The sequence below is a fragment of the Numida meleagris genome, chromosome Z (genome assembly GCF_002078875.1).
Source record: "Numida meleagris isolate 19003 breed g44 Domestic line chromosome Z, NumMel1.0, whole genome shotgun sequence".
Lineage (NCBI taxonomy): Eukaryota > Metazoa > Chordata > Aves > Galliformes > Numididae > Numida > Numida meleagris.
The window spans coordinates 51,644,792-51,660,033 of NC_034438.1; the positions used below are offsets into that span (position 1 = coordinate 51,644,792).

The 15,242-nt window shown below is 45.8% G+C and overlaps 1 protein-coding gene across 2 annotated transcripts; it reads right to left on the reverse strand.

Annotated features, from left to right (window-relative positions):
- Positions 11,631–14,032, reverse strand: LOC110389939. Of its 2 annotated transcripts, XM_021381052.1 has the most exons (4): positions 13,903–14,032; positions 13,223–13,354; positions 12,781–13,113; positions 11,631–11,797 (listed from the first exon to the last, which is right to left on the reverse strand). In XM_021381052.1, the coding sequence occupies exons 1-4, from the start codon at positions 13,951–13,953 to the stop codon at positions 11,753–11,755; spliced, it is 561 nt and encodes a 186-aa protein (XP_021236727.1). In that variant the 5' UTR covers positions 13,954–14,032; the 3' UTR covers positions 11,631–11,752. The 2 variants fall into 2 exon arrangements, with proteins under 2 accessions (XP_021236727.1, XP_021236726.1); XM_021381051.1 differs by having other exon boundaries at positions 11,631–13,113.

The window sequence follows — 15,242 nt, forward strand, 5'->3', positions numbered from 1 at the left end:
CTGGGTCTGGGAAAGTTGCTTCTTAAGAAATACTCCATGCTCCTGCAATGGAAATCCCACAAGAGGTTTGCAGCCTTGCAGCAATGTCAGAAGCCAACTGTTGTACCCCTAGCGCTGGCAGCACGCCACTGCATCAGTAACACCATACCACTGTGTTCTGGTATGACCAAGACTAGTGGGAAGCCTGGAGTTCTGCACCATGGGATGAAACAGGGAATAAGTTAGCTATTGATTTTTAGTGTTACGATCTGGGTACATGCCAGATGCTCTAAGAACATTACTTACTGATAATTAACCCAGATACTATGTGCTACAACATACTGCACTGCAGAAAGCTTCTGCACGGATGGCAGTCTGTGATTCAGAAAAGGAACTGAAGAAGAAACATCCACGTACCCTGAGAAGTGCATTCGTACCTGTGCATCATCCTCATGTTCTGTTGAAAGAGTACCACTAAACACAATTTTTGATCCTTTGCTTTGAAAAGAATTTTCAGCCCTTTGGTTCAAATAAAACTCCTGATATTTACTTAAAAATGATAAAGAATATACATTTCCTTCTGCTTACTGTCATGTTTGATTTTTTGAATCTTTTGTGTATCTTTTTTTTTTTTTTTTTTTTTGAGACTTCTCTGCAACCGTGAAAAGCAAAACCTTTATTTTTTATCAGTAAGGAGCAAGATGTGATGATGTGACTCCAGGTTTTGGGACTTCAGGAAAAAATGCAGTGGTTGCCACTATAGTTACTTGAATCTTCCCTCTTCAAACAGTACCACGGTGTATATTTGAGGCTCCATATCTGGCTCCTGGGATGGTGTGAACTGTCTTTTCAGTGTGCAACGTGTCTCAGAGGTTGGTTGTTTAAACCACAAATCAAGTGACTCCACACAAAGCATTCCTTCTTCATAGACAGGGCAGAAATTACTTTTTGAGTGTGGTAAGAGCCAATCAATCTCTGCCACTTTCCCAGGGTTAACTGAATGGAAAGCTGGGGTGACCCTGCCCCAGTAGGATCACACTCTGCAGAAGTGGAGAGTAGTGCCAGCTTTCCTTTGTATTTCATATCTGCTCAGACAGAAACCCACTCCTGTAAGATGAGCCGTTCCGGTAATTGCACTGAGATTGCCCCTGTGCACTATCTCACTGCACACAGTGCCACAGCCTGGGGGTGGGTGGCAGGGGTGTAAGGAGATGTCAGAGAATGGCTGGACTCTGTCCTTCTGCTCCTGCCATCCATTCCCCCGCTCTTCTTCACTGGCAACTCTGTTCTTTTTTCAGTCTTGAAGGGGAGGGAAAGGACTTTTCCCAGCAAGGTGAAATTCCCTCCTAAAAGTTTCCCAGTAAGCAGGAAAAAAAAGGTAGACCTCTCTGTTAAGGCCAACACTGCAGTTGTCAGACAGATGGAGTTTGGATGGCAGAATCTCTACTGCCAGAGCTGAACCTGCTGGAGACTGCCAACTGTTTCCCTTGGTGACCCTCGTTCTAATCTTTTGGAAGGGAAAAATATTGCAAGCGGCAGACAAGCAGCAGACTGAAAGACTGCCTCCATTTCTTTCATTCTGCAGACAGAAAATGTGTGATGGAAGTTGTCTGGGGACAGTTTTCCCTTTTGTAAAGGCAAACCCACCCTGCACAAGCAATCCTGGCACAGCAGGTTGTGATCATACCCAGTCTACCAGAATATGTTTGGATTGGCTTCAGCAGTAAGAAAAACAGTGAAGTCTTTGAATTTGCAGTGGAGAAAATAGTGACCCAGGAGGTTTGTCTCTAAAATGAAGTGAACATGTTGTGTGGTTTCACCAAAACATATTAGCAATGGAGCTGGGATTTCTCCAGGAACTTACCTATCCCGCCAAGTCCAGCGAAGAATTTACGAGATCATGCAAACATGACTTGTGCTGTTTCTCTGGAAGTCTCCAACAAAAATCTGTCATTGCTGTACTAGATTTTACAAACAGGTGCAACCAGCCCTAAAAAAAATTGTCCCTGAAAGCTGTGATCATGTCCTTTGAAGAAACAAGACAAGACAGACTGGTATTGTAAGAAGGTGCTTAGAATCCATAGAAACTACAAAACCTTAGGTTCCAAAATGATGCTTTCCAACTTACGCTGAGATGAAAGCTCTCCATTTGAAACTTAAAGTGCTTAGCATAGCTTTTCTCCCCACTGTAGATCTGAGTCCATATAGCTGGGTACCCTGAAAATCCACCAGTCTTCCCAGGAAGGAAGAGCCAGCAAAATATTTCATGCATCGCTTTGGGTACACCAACAGTGTGTCTACAATAAATGCCACATGTTTGAGTGAAATATTTGTCACAGATTTCTGTTCTAAGCCTTGAAAAGCTCAAAGTCCATTGGACAAGGAGAGAAACTCTCAAGAAAGGCTTGCTGTTGCTTCCTTTCTTTCCAGTCTTCTGTGCTGAGTCCACATAGCATTAATATTTCCTTCCTTGACAAAATGCTTTCCTATTATGTTGCAACAGCATTTAGCAGGCAGAAAATGAGTTTGTCGTTGGTTATCCTGCCTTGTTGAAAGCAAACAGGCTAGAAGGTGAAGGTAATGTTGGATCTGTTGTGCTGGCTGAGGCAGGGTGGCATTTCTAATATGACAGAGGTACTGTCTTCTCCTTAAGGTGTTTGGCTGTACCAAGAGTTATTTCAGGTGTCTGACACCTGCGCACTGAGGCTAGGCTTCTTCAGAAGATTACAAGAATTCCAGGGTTTAAACTAAACTCAGCAGAGATAATATCAGAGCATGGGAAGGAGATCTCTTGCTACACAAGGGGAATGATTTGTAAACTGTTCTCAGTTCTCTTTGGTGCACAGTAGTGAATCACTGCACATAACCCACAGCTTATCATGTGCTTCTTTTCCTCTTTTCAAGTAAAAGCACCAAATTTCTCTTATGTCTAATCAAATTGGATTTTGCAAGGCAAGGTATCTAGATATCTGGAGCAAGGAAAAAATCTAATATCTGTAGGCAGGACAGCAAGGTTTATTCAGGTAGAACAGTGAGAAAAGCATGCAAGGCTGATTTCTTCTGTTGATGAACAGGAAGGGTGGCTGCTACCTACATGGCAGCATGAACGTTTGTTCACACACACATGAGGGAAAGTGGGACTATTTTTCAGGGGAGTGAGGCTGTGGACAGGATCTAATCTCAGTTTGGCAGGTGTGGAGAAACAAGTTCTTGAATGCCACTTGGGTTTTCTGATGGTGGGCTATGCTTCAGAGGGAGTGGAGTTGGTTGGGTCTCTCACTTTGCCATCATGGGGATGTGAGCAAATGCTTGCTGTGGGGGCAGGCAAAGGACAGAAATCAGCTATGTTTAAAGTGCAAAAAAGTCTCCTACATGTTGTGGGGAGTCACCAGTTATCACTGTGCTCACTAAATGAGGAAATATAGACTGATAGAGAGACACAGTCAGCAAACCAGCTGTGCTGAAACTTAGTCAGAGAGATACAGCATTTTCAGATCTGTCTCAGCTCCCTTCCTAACGAAGGTTATTTAAATGTCCATTAACTGTATTTAAAATAATCTAAAAAGCTAATTCTAAAAAAATGAAACAGTTTAACTGCACGTAAGCCTGCTCTTGTCCTTTTCAGTTTGCTGCTGGGAGTCAGGACAGTTTTGGGTTTTGACTAAGTTGAAGACTTTTATTTGTTTTGGCAAAGCTGATTTCCTGCCTAGCTGGCAAATATCGTTCCTCCCATCTCAGCTTTTCAAAAATCCATGAAAGAGCTCAAGTATGGTATTCAGTCTACATACTTCTGAACCCTCAGAAACTTATTTTCTATTACCATTGTGAGAAATCTTGTCTTTCGTGTTTTATTTTACTTCTTCTTTTTTCCAAGGAGACCAGATTGTTCTCCACAATGGAAATTTATTGAAAATTCACAGGGTTTGTAATACCATTTGCAGACAGCTGTTGTTAGGCGACCGGGCAGGACATGAATGTGCTTCTCACAGTCCCACAGTGTGGTCTCCCTACTTGCACTGGAAAGTCTGAGAATATTTTCCTCACCAGGAACAGGAGGGAATTTAGCCCCTTTTTGCAGAGGCTAAGCGCAGAATTGATCTTCACTTTTTCAATTGTTTTTTTCTTTATGCCAGTGCCATGGGATCACAGTTCTGCTAAGAAACAAACATGTCTTGTGAATGCAGGGAGCACAAGATCTTTACATCCCACCTTCTCAAACTCTTGCAGCTACACAGGTATAGCAGCCTTTTCTACTTCCAGACCCCATGCACCAAGGGCAGGTGGCTGTCCTGCACACATCTTTTTGTTGCCACAAAACCAAGGGGGTAACAGAGCACAAGCAGCAGCTGGGGATTCACCTTGCAGGAGCTGAGCAACCCTTGTAGCCCTAGCCCAGATCCACATCTTGGTTGGCATTGCCTAGAACAGGTTTTTTGACTCTTGAATGACATAGAGCATGAAATGTGACTCTGGGAGAGTTGTTGTGCTTTGGAGACATTCAAGAAAAACAACAGTCATGATGTTCCTCACAACCAGAGTCTGCCCTTGGCACATGGAACTGGGGATGGCTCCTTTATCTTGATGCAAGGAGCCAGCAAGCCATCCTCATTTCTCTAGACAGGAGGAGCAGGAAGTTTCAGCTTACACTGGGAAGTGCAAAGGGAATTTACAGCAAGCCAAAGTGGACGCAGAGACCTGATCAGCTCACCCCAGTGGAAAGTCTCCTCCTCCCCTGGGCTGCTTGCTGTGGAGGAGAAGGCAGAGGGAGTGGAGAGTGTGGGCAGTAGGCCTTACCTTGTGAGGCAGTCAGGCGTGGCCTGCCCTCTCAAAGTAACAGGGAGAAACCATCAGGTGCATCTGAAAGAGGGTCAAGATTTTGGTAGCACCAAGAAATCCTGTAGGGCCCCCTGGCCTGAACTTCACTTGGAAAGTGACTCTCAGCAATGCATGTCATAGCTAGGCTGGGCCTCAGGAAAGATGTGGTCACTGCCCTCAGTTTATGTCCTCACTTTCCCTGATGCAGTCAGAAAGCTGGAACAGAAGGGGTACCCACCCTGACATATCCACCCACCAGAAGCAACTTCTGGGAAAGTCAGAGCTGGGCACAGAATGCTAGTCTGGAGGAAGAAAAGAAATGGAGAAAGTACAGTTCAAGGCTGAGGTGTGTGGGGGGGGATTTAGGCTAGGACTCTCATTTCTTAACTCCTCTTGTTCTCTAGGATAGGTGTACGTTGTGCCACCTTTGGAAATGGGATGACAGATTTACCTTTTTCCCCCATATTTCCTTTATTTTTCTAATACAAATATTATGCAAGGCCTTAGGTTTTATAGCTAACTGCTTTAGTCATAGATTGCAGATCCCCACAGAGGCTGTGCATAAATAAAACACAAGTTGTGCCGGAGAGAAAGGTTGAGCTGACTCAAACTAATGACACCAAAGCTATGCTGGCTGCTTTTGAGTGACAGCTCAGAGAGAGTGATGAGGTGCTGGAAAGGGCTGCCCAGAGAGGTTGTGGATGCTCCATCCCTGGAGGTGTTCAAGACCAGATTGAATGGGGCCCTGGGCAGCCTGGTCTAGTACCAGATCTGGAGGTTGGTGGCCATGCCTGTGGCAGGGGGGTTGGAACTTGGGTCCTTTCCAACCAGTTCTATGATTCTATGACAGCTGGGCTGTTTGTGTTCCATGAAGAATGTCAGTCCTACGTTTTGGGTTCCTCTGTTGTAATAATTATTTCTAATGCTAGGATCTCCCATAGCCTTAGTCCTCCTGAAAATATTTTACAGCTGTGGTGCCAAACTGCTGTCAGGAAAAGAGCTAGTCTACTCAACATGCCTTGTCAGCCACCTTGGACTTCACACATTAGAGCATATAAATTACTCACATCAGGCTACACAGAGTTGATTTACCACCTGAGTAAATTCTTCCCTCTCACTCTAACTGAATGCCTTTTGAGGTTTGCCTCGGTGCAGTTGAAGAATTCAACTGCAGAATGGCAGTCCTGCATCGTGTTTGTGCTCCATTTGTCAGAGTGTTATTCTCACATCTGAGAGAGATGCTAGGAACTGTTGCAACATCCATGGCAGGAACGTGGCACCTCTGGTATCAAGTTTTGTGGCATGAATAGGGGGTGTTTTGGAACTGAGGAAAGTGGCAAATCATAGGTTAGGAATGAGGAAGTGACGATGCCAGGAAGTGTCCTTCCAAGCTGTCACTTGGAATGGCAGAACCGTGAGCAGCAACTTGGACTGTTTGTTCCATGGCCTAGGTAGTCTGGTACAGCACCTATGGCTGGTCCTGAGGAGGGCCACGCTGCTTCCCACTGATGGTGAGAAAACCCACCCAGGGCAATACCAACAGAGGCAGTCTGTATAACTGAGAGCTTGCTCAACCTGTCCTGTCATGGGTGTGCAAATACTGGGTAATGCTCACAGCAAAGCTACAGTCCCTTGAACTGTGTGTCTCTCCAGGTCTGTTCTTCTTTCCACAGAAGAGAGACAGCTTTTCTATTGATGGTCTGCTTGGAACACCCACTCCCCACACTAAGCTTAGCATTTACCACATCTTGAACTCCAGTGCTCTTCTCCGAACCTATTCCTATTTCATGGAAGGCACGCTTTATTCCAAAGGCTGTACTCCTTTCCACCTCACTTTCACCCCTCTTCAAGCCGTCCCGGTTCTTTTAACAGAGAGATCTGCCCTGAGCAAGTGCCAGAGTGCCGAACATCCAGTTCCCTGTTCATCACTGCAATTACCGGCCGTCATTAGTGTGTATGTGGAGTAGCAGTGACACCCAGTGGCCAACAGATAAATTCAAAAAGTCCCTTTCCGCCAAAGTCTTCCCCCCTCCAGGCTTTCCTTCTGATCTCAGAGGCCTGGAATTCCTGAATGCTAGTGTTACCTCACTTCAGGCTGAGGCAGAGAAAGCATCGAATATCTTGGTCTTCTTCATGTCTTCTGTCACCATGGGCCATGCCCACTCCTTTCCTAGCCTTCCTGTTGCTTTTTGTCTACCTGTCTCACATCTGTTGCCAAATTTAAACCAAGATGGTTTTTGGCTTTTCTAATCCCATCCCTGCATGATCAGATAAAATCTCTGCATTCCTCCTGAGTCATAGCTCCTCCTTCTCCCAGTTCTCCTCAAAGAGGAGCTTTCTCCATGCTAGGGAGGAAGTCAAAACTAATACAACTGACACTGATGAAATTGCTGGTGTGCTGAGACCACAGCTGTTGACACTGTCTACTTAAAATGTCTTGTTGCTTCCCCTACACTTTTTGTTGTCTAGGGCTTAAATGTTAGGCTCTTTAGGGCTGGGATGAGTAATTTTTTTTCTGTTTTTGTATGGGCACCTAGCACAGCTAGGTCAAGGAGGGGTAGCAACAATAGTATAAACAGTAAGTAGTATTAGCTGCATTAGTAACACTATGAATTTTTTTCTCATATTGATGTAGAAAAACAATAAACATACTTGTTCATTTGTTCATATTTGTACTTGAGTCACAAGGAAAGCAGTTCACCTCTTTCTGCCACAGAGCCACACAGTTAACCAGCATGGTTTAAATATAATGAGAAGTAGGCAGATGAGCAGGAAGGGCTGACATTCTGGTGTGCGCTTTTGGCAAAAGGTGTCCCTGGGAGAAATTCTGTTCTGTCCTTCAGGTAAGGATATTCCCTTGGAATTCCAGATGCTTTCCTGCTGTGCTGCAAGACACTTACCTGCCAGAGAGAGAAAGCAAATTGCAGGCTTTTAAAAAAGAAATCATATGGCATTTTCCCCTAAAATTCCTGCTAGATGCTATACTCTGTAACCACTTTAGAAGATCCCAAGATATTTGCACTTAAATATTACAGGAAGTTTATTTTTCTATTTGGAAAGTTGTCTTCATTAGGTACCTTTGGGTTATTTAAGTGCAAATATCTTGGGATCTTCTTCTGCAACCCATGCCAGAAAGGTTAAGAGAGATGTCTTAGCTAGGGTTGCACTAGTTTAGACTTCTTTCTTTCACTATCAAAGCTAGATAGTTTTCCTCTGCAGGAATCCTATACTTGCCCACTAACAAAAGTCAGTGGGATCATTGCTGGTGGCATTTGCTCCCTTCCCAAGTTTCAAGCTGGTACCCTCAAAGACTTGCTAAATCCTCTGCTCACTCTGAATGGCTCTGTCAGCCCGACTCCCTCAGTCTTGATGGACCTGGCCCTTACTCAGCTTTTAGCCCTGCTTCTTTCTCTTTGTGTTGCAACCTAATGCTGATGTGCAGAGGATGAATGTGACATATAACAACCTTACTGTAATTTTGGTGAAGGCATTGAAATGAAGGGTATTTCCCGAAGGCTGGGCTAGTCAGGACTTGTTCTAAGCAGTAGTGTGGGTGACGAAGTGATTTGTTTCAGTGAGGGGAACTGAGCTAAATCTACTCATTCCTTAGCTGCATGATAGGCCTGCATTCATACTAATGGCCATTCCAGTCACAGAAATATAATAATTTAGGTTGGGAGGGTCCTCTAGAGGTCATGTAGCCCAACTGCCTGTTCAGAACAGGCCTAACCAGAACAGGATTAGGGCTGTGATCCAGTGTGACCACCTTATGATATATCTTACTTTCTCAGTATCTCTTAGATCCCTTAGATCAGCTTTGTCCTAATGGGTGATTTCAACTTTCCAGATTTTAACTGGGAATGCCACATGTTCTTGTTGCTTGTTAAAACAGAGTATTGTGGGTGAAGTGGTGATTTGTAGCTGCCTTGGCCACTCTGATCAGTATGTTAACATAAAAAGAAGGACCAGGGATAACAGTGGTCTGTTACTTGATGGTGTATATCCTCTCACAAATAAGGATATAGATACAGCAGAAATGTTCAATGCCCCCTTTGCCTCTGTCTTTTTAGATAGTGTCAGGAATCTGGAGAGGTCCCAGTGACCTGGAAGCAGGCAAACACTGTCCCTATTTTCAAGAAGGGTAAGAAGACTCTTGTAATAACAGGCCTGTCAGTCTTACAACAATGCCTGGCAAAATAATAGAGAAGATTATTCTGAGAGTTACTGAAAAACACTTGATTGACACTGCAGTCATAGCCAGCATTGATTCAAGAAGGGCAAGGCCCACTTAGAGAAGTTAATTTCTTTTTATGACACACAGGTTACTCCCCTAGTTGAGCAAGATTTTGATACTGTTTCTCACAATATCCTTCTGGACAGTATTCTTCTTGAAGAAAATGTTCAGCATACAGATGAGCAAAAATAATGCAGTAGGTGAACAGCTAGCTGACAGATCAGCCTCAGAGGATTGTAATAAATGCAGTTACATCAGGCTGGTGGCCAGTCACTAGTGGGGTTCCATGGGGCTCCATTTTGGGGCCAGTTCTTTTCATAAATGTTACCATAAATTATCTGGATGCTTGCCTAAAAGGCACACTAAGTAAGTTTGCAGATGATATCAAATTAGCAGGAACTGCTGACCCCCTCAGTGGGAAAAAAGGCCTTGCAGATAGATTCTGACAAATTAAACAGCTGGGAAATCACCAACCACATGAAGTTTAACAAGAGCAAGTGCCAGATATATATATATATATGCGCATATATATAATATATATATCTACACTGGCCAGCAGTGTGCCCTGGAGCCCAAAGGGCCAACCGTACCCTGGGGTGCACCAGGCGGAGTGCTGCCACTGGGTGAGGGGAGGGGCTGTCCCCTCTGCTCTGCACTGTGCGGCCTCACCTCCAGCAATGACTGGAGGGTGGGTGCCACAATTTAAGAAGTGCATAAAGCTATTAGGGAGCATCCAAAGGAGAGCTATGAAGTTGGTAAAGGTTCTGAACGGAACAACATATGAAGAGCATATCTATCTCTCATAGAATCATAGAATTCTCATCATACTACATGCTTGCTGAATGCCTCCTAAATGCGAATTTTTCAGCACATGAGAGCCTTTCCCAGCTGCCTTCTGCTTCCTGTGCACCCTTACAGCACCAACTAGCCAAGGATTAACCATACAAATATGGTGGAACGACCTTCTGTCTCCCTTTGTCACACTGAATTTTTATCTAGGCTTTTAGTAAATAAATGCACCAAAGTGTGTGCTTGTGCTCCAGCAGTTTAAGTGGGACTACTGAACAAGCTTTTCTTTTGAGCAGAAAAGTTTGCCTGAACTGAACCTGTTTTTGTGAACAATCTCACTAAAATTTGGAAAAAACTATTCACTTGAAAATGATAATCTTTTTCATTTGAGGAATTCTGATGGAGACAGTTATGAAGCATGATTTTTACCTTGGATTTTTTTCCTGCTCTGGTACTGCAACCTAAAGTATTTCTCAAAAGTATCACAAAAAATCTGTATTAAAAAACAAACAAACTAACAAACAAAAACCTCAAGCATGATTATCTCTATTTTCTTTGGAAGTTGAAGAAAGTTTCCAGGTCTAAAAACCTTTCTCTATTACTGGGCAGCAGAAGCTGGATTTAACTGTAATTACTGTAAGCTGCTCAAGGCAATTTGCAAACAAGAAGAAAAAAAAGAAAAAAATAATCTTCTGTTGTATTTACGCTGAATTATTTGCTAAGGTCCATAGAGGGAGCTGATATTCCTACTAAAGCTCTTTAACATCTGACAGTTGGTTCTTCCTGCCAGATTTGTATCTTCCAGATATGAGTAAATAAAGATTTTGTTATCATTTATAGTGTAACATTCATATAACAAATACACTCTTCCACCATCCTCCCCACCACTCCATGCATTGCCTGTGAAGGGATAATGACATCCTCTTTTCCGTTTCCCTTCCCTTCCCTTCCCTTCCCTTCCCTTCCCTTCCCTTCCCTCCCCTCCCCTCCCCTCCCCTCCTCTTCTCTTCTCTTCTCCTCCCTTCCTTTCCCTTCCCTTCCCTCCCCTCCCCACCCCTCCCTACCTTTTCTTTCTCCTCTCCTCTTATTCTCCTCTCCTCTTTTCTTTCTCTTCCATTCTGTTCCATTCCATTCTGTCCCATTTCATTACACTCTATTCCATTTCATTAATTTTCTAGGTACAATTACACTGTATGGAGATAACCATTTCCCAGTTTTCTTGATATAAGAGTCTCCCAAAACCACCCTCAGTCCTTTACTGTTACCAACTCAGTCCCAGGCACCCTTGCCATATGATCACGGTCACCATTACCACAGTACAAGTAGCTTTGCTTTCCCAGACTGAAATTCTTGTTTTCCTTGGGGAGATGAGCAGCTCTCATCCATCAGTGTTTGAATAGTGACTTGTACCAGAGGGCTGTTTCTATGAATTACGTGTTGCTCCAGCAGAACTTCCCATACTATTTATAAAAATATCATCTTTTTTTTTTTTTTTTTTATATCTATATCCCAGTTCATAATTTCTGGCACAGATATTTGCTTCTTGGTATTTCATCCAGTTTTAGGGATGTTAAACAACATCTGTTTCAAGGGTCTTCCATTGCCTTCCATAGGAACATGCTTTGCACGGGGTGCTGTCAAGGTTGCATCAGCATCCCAAAGCTTCTGAGCATGAGGTGAAGTAGAAATACCACATTTTAGGGTATCCTGGTGAAGAGAAGGCTCTGGGAAGACCTCACTGTGGCCTTCCAGTACCTAAAGGGAGCTTATAAACTGGGCTGCGTGTCATAAGTAAATTCAGAAATCTCCCCAGTCCAGAAAAACATAATGAGGAACGCTTTTATTTTGATTGGGAAGAAAGCAGACAAAGATTTCCATTCTCACTCCCTCTCTCCTCCTGAAAGGAAATGCAGCAATCAGTACTGCACAAAATTCTCATTTCCCCCCTCGCACGCAGAGAAACTCTCCTTGGGCATTCTCCTGCAAATTAAAAACAATATTTTTTCCAATGAGATGTGTGAAGACTGAGAAATAGGTTTCCCCTCTTTAAAATTATTTGAAAGCTCCTAAATAGAACAATTTCTCGTTTTTAAACTCCTTTTTCTCCTGAAGTGCTTTTGCCCACAGCCATTACAAAGCACTCCCAGCGTGCGTGGCCCAGCCTCCAACAAGACCTGGGAAAGCACAAGGCTTCACCCGGCCCTTGCTCCCCATCTATTTCCCCACGTCTCACCCCAACCCCAAAGCTTCATCCCCACCCCACTGAGCAACCACCCCTGCAACATGAACCTCTCCATTCCAAGCTCCCAAGTGAGTGTGAGGAAAGAGCAGCAAAGATGCCGGGAGGGAAGCCGGGTTCTCCCGGCAGCACCTTGGACAGCAGCCTGGTGGAGGCACAGGGCCTCGTCCATGGCACCCAAAATGCTGTCCCCACGTCCCCAGCCCTGAGAAGGAGCCCAGCCAGGACCTAAGGGAAGCTTCCACATGGCCATAAACCATGAAAATGTGGTGGAAGAGAAGGGGAAGCACCACTTCCTATTTGCCTTTGAATTGTCTCCCATGGCTGTATCCCAGGGTGGCGGATGGGAGATTGAGGAGAGGCTGCAGAGTGGAAGAGGCTCATAAGGACCCTGTTCTTCATCCACAAAAACTCAGAAGAGGACTCCTGAGGAACGCTATGGCCTTCCCATAGCAGGTTCCTTCCTACCAGCAGGTCCCCTCCCACTCTCAGCCCTCCACAGATCTGCCCAATATCCCCAACCCCATATGGTGGTGATAGGATCTACCCAACGTCCTTAGGTCAGAAACCAAACCACAGTGCCCTGAGTCCTGCTGTGGGGCTGCTCCCACCAGGCTGAGCATCCCTTGGAGCGCTCAGTGGCGGAGCACCTTGTGCTCTGGATTTTTCCCATGAGCAAGGCTGTGGCAGAGGGCAAGTCCCTTGTCCCAGGCTGTCTCCATACCTCCATGCTTGCCGTGGTGCCCAGCTCTGCTCCCAGCACACCGAGGTCCTCCACCTGCAGCTCCCACAGGCAACGCAGGATGTGGTGCAGGACCCCATGGTGGGGCTGCTGGAGGCCGGGCACAGTGCTTGGAGACAGGGAGGAGACAGAGCGGTGGCACTGGCACTTGCCCCATCTCTGTGCACCTGTGGCATGGCTCAACCCTGGTTTGGAAGGAGGGGGTGGCTGGGCTGGGTCCCACACACAAGTCTCTGCCTCCCACAGGGCTCTCGCTGCAGTCAGTGGCTCCTTCGGGGCTTCTGGGGCTGCCAGCTCCTTGAGGTGACAGTGCTCCTGTCACAGACACAGATGGCCCCATTCACGTGCAGTGCAGGTATGGGGTCACCCATGGGGTCCCAGGCACCGAGCCACCATCATCCCATGCCCCAGCTCCTTCCCTGACCTTCTCCAGGTTCTCCTGCAGCTGCCAGAGTGCCGCCATCCTCTCCTTCTGCAGCACTGCCCGCAGTTTTCCCAGGGTCTCCTGCCTCTGCCGCAGCACAGAGCGCGTCTGGAGCTCCAGCCCACGGAGCCTCTGCAGGAAAGGTGTCACACCCCAGGGCAGGGCCAGCTAGGCTCGTCCCAAGGCCATCTCCGTGACTCGAGTGCGGGCTGTGTCACTACCCAGCACCACACTGCACCTGGGGCACTGCCCTTCCTCCTGGGGCTCTGCGGAGAACCATTGTCTAGCAGCCAGGACTGCACAGCCAGAGAGCTCATTTTTCCCCATAAATTCTGCATATTTCAGCTCTCTGATGCTCTTTGCCCAGAGAGCTGTGGGTGCCTCATCCCTGGTGATGTTCCAGGCCATGGATGGGGCCCGGGGCTGCCTGATCTGGAGGGGGGCAACCAGCCCAGGGCAGGGGTTGGGGCTGGGGGGCTGTAAGGACCATTCCAAACCAACCATGCTGTGATTCTATGATTCTGTGATTAAAACCTTCCCACAGATGAACTCCTAAAGCCAAAGCGAGATGATGTATGTCACAAAATGAGGCGCTCAGTGGCTGGGTGAGAGCCTTGCACTGCCAAGGGACACGTCCCTCCCGCACAGCCCACGCCACAGCACCCCTGGTGGGCACAGACCTCCTGCAGCTCCCGCTTCTCTTCTCTGAGATCCGGCGTTTTCCTCCACATCTTCCCTGGGCATCCAGCACAGCCCTTCTGCCCCTGCTGAGACAGAGACCCCCCTTCCACCTCCCTCCTGCTCCTCCCTCCCCTCCCATGGCACAGCCAGCCCAGCCCCCGCCCTGCTGCCCCCCAACCTGCCCCTATGCCACCCCCNGAATCATAGAATTAGCTAGGTTGGAAAAGACCTACAAGATCATCCAGTCCAACCATCCACCTACCACCAATAACCCCACTAAACCATGTCTCTCAACTCTATATCTAAATGTTTCTTGAACACCTCCGGGGAAATTAGAATAACATGTAAACTCTCAGGCTTTGTCCTTGTCTTTCTTCCCCTTCTCTCTCCCCTTGCCTCCTCTCTCTTTGCTCTGTCTCCCTTTCCAGTGTCTGTCTGTGTTTGTGTCTGTGTCTGAATCAGTGTCTCTCTGTCTCTCCAAATGACTGCCCAAATGCAGAGAAGGGCTTCTGCTCCCAAAAAACGCCCTGTTTCTTCCTGTCCTATTGGGTGACCTAATTAAAAATATTTTTTTCTCCTTATAAACCCCACCTGGGTAAGCATGCTGTAGTGCAACCAGAGAACCATGGATATTTTAAACCTACAAGAAACAACTATCTCATTTAAACTGCCTGCATTAAACACATTGTCCTCAGCAAGAACAGGATACTCAGGACCAAGACTCTGCAGCATAATTTAATTGTTTGATGAAAATTGGCAAGGTTGAAGTGGACTTTGAGAGTTAAAATATCTCTTTCTCATAGTACAGACAATCTGATAAAACAAAGAATCATTCTACTGAAAAGCGATGTAATCAACTCATAAGAGGTAAGAGTAGCTTACTTAGAGGGGCCTGGCTGCATGGTGACATGTGAACAGAAATGTTCTGAGATCAGAACTCATGAAATCCTAGATAGATGGGGAAAGTTTGTCAAAATAGCTGCTCTATGATCTTTTGCTTCCACTCCCCTTGTGAAGATAGGGTCTGAAAAACCGTAATGTTGCGCATTTAGAATTCAGGCTGAGATCTAAGTCCCAACTGGAAGACACTCGCTGTCTTTACAGTTTTCTTGCTCAGCTATTTGCTCCACCACCTAGCTTTGAAGGAGTTTTCTGAAATTAGCACCTGAAATTGTCGGAGTGAATTGGTTGCTCTTCTAATCCACTTCTAACTCAGACTTCAGTTCTACTGTTTTTTTTCCCTGTCTTTCTATATGATCTTATGCACTTTTGTTGTGTTACATCCAGCTATGAGATGTAGGCTGTAATTTCACAAGCACATTAAGCTAAGGGGGTTGTC

Bases quoted from the DNA above. Each gene is read 5' to 3' on its own strand.
- LOC110389939 (XM_021381051.1), bottom strand. From the start codon at position 13,953: ATGTGGAGGAAAACGCCGGATCTCAGAGAAGAGAAGCGGGAGCTGCAG. The intron at 13,355-13,902 runs GTCTGTGCCCAC...CCTTTCCTGCAG, and splicing joins AGAAGCGGGAGCTGCAGGAG to AGGCTCCGTGGGCTGGAGCT. The intron at 13,114-13,222 runs GTCAGGGAAGGA...TGTCTGTGACAG, and splicing joins TGCAGGAGAACCTGGAGAAG to GAGCACTGTCACCTCAAGGA.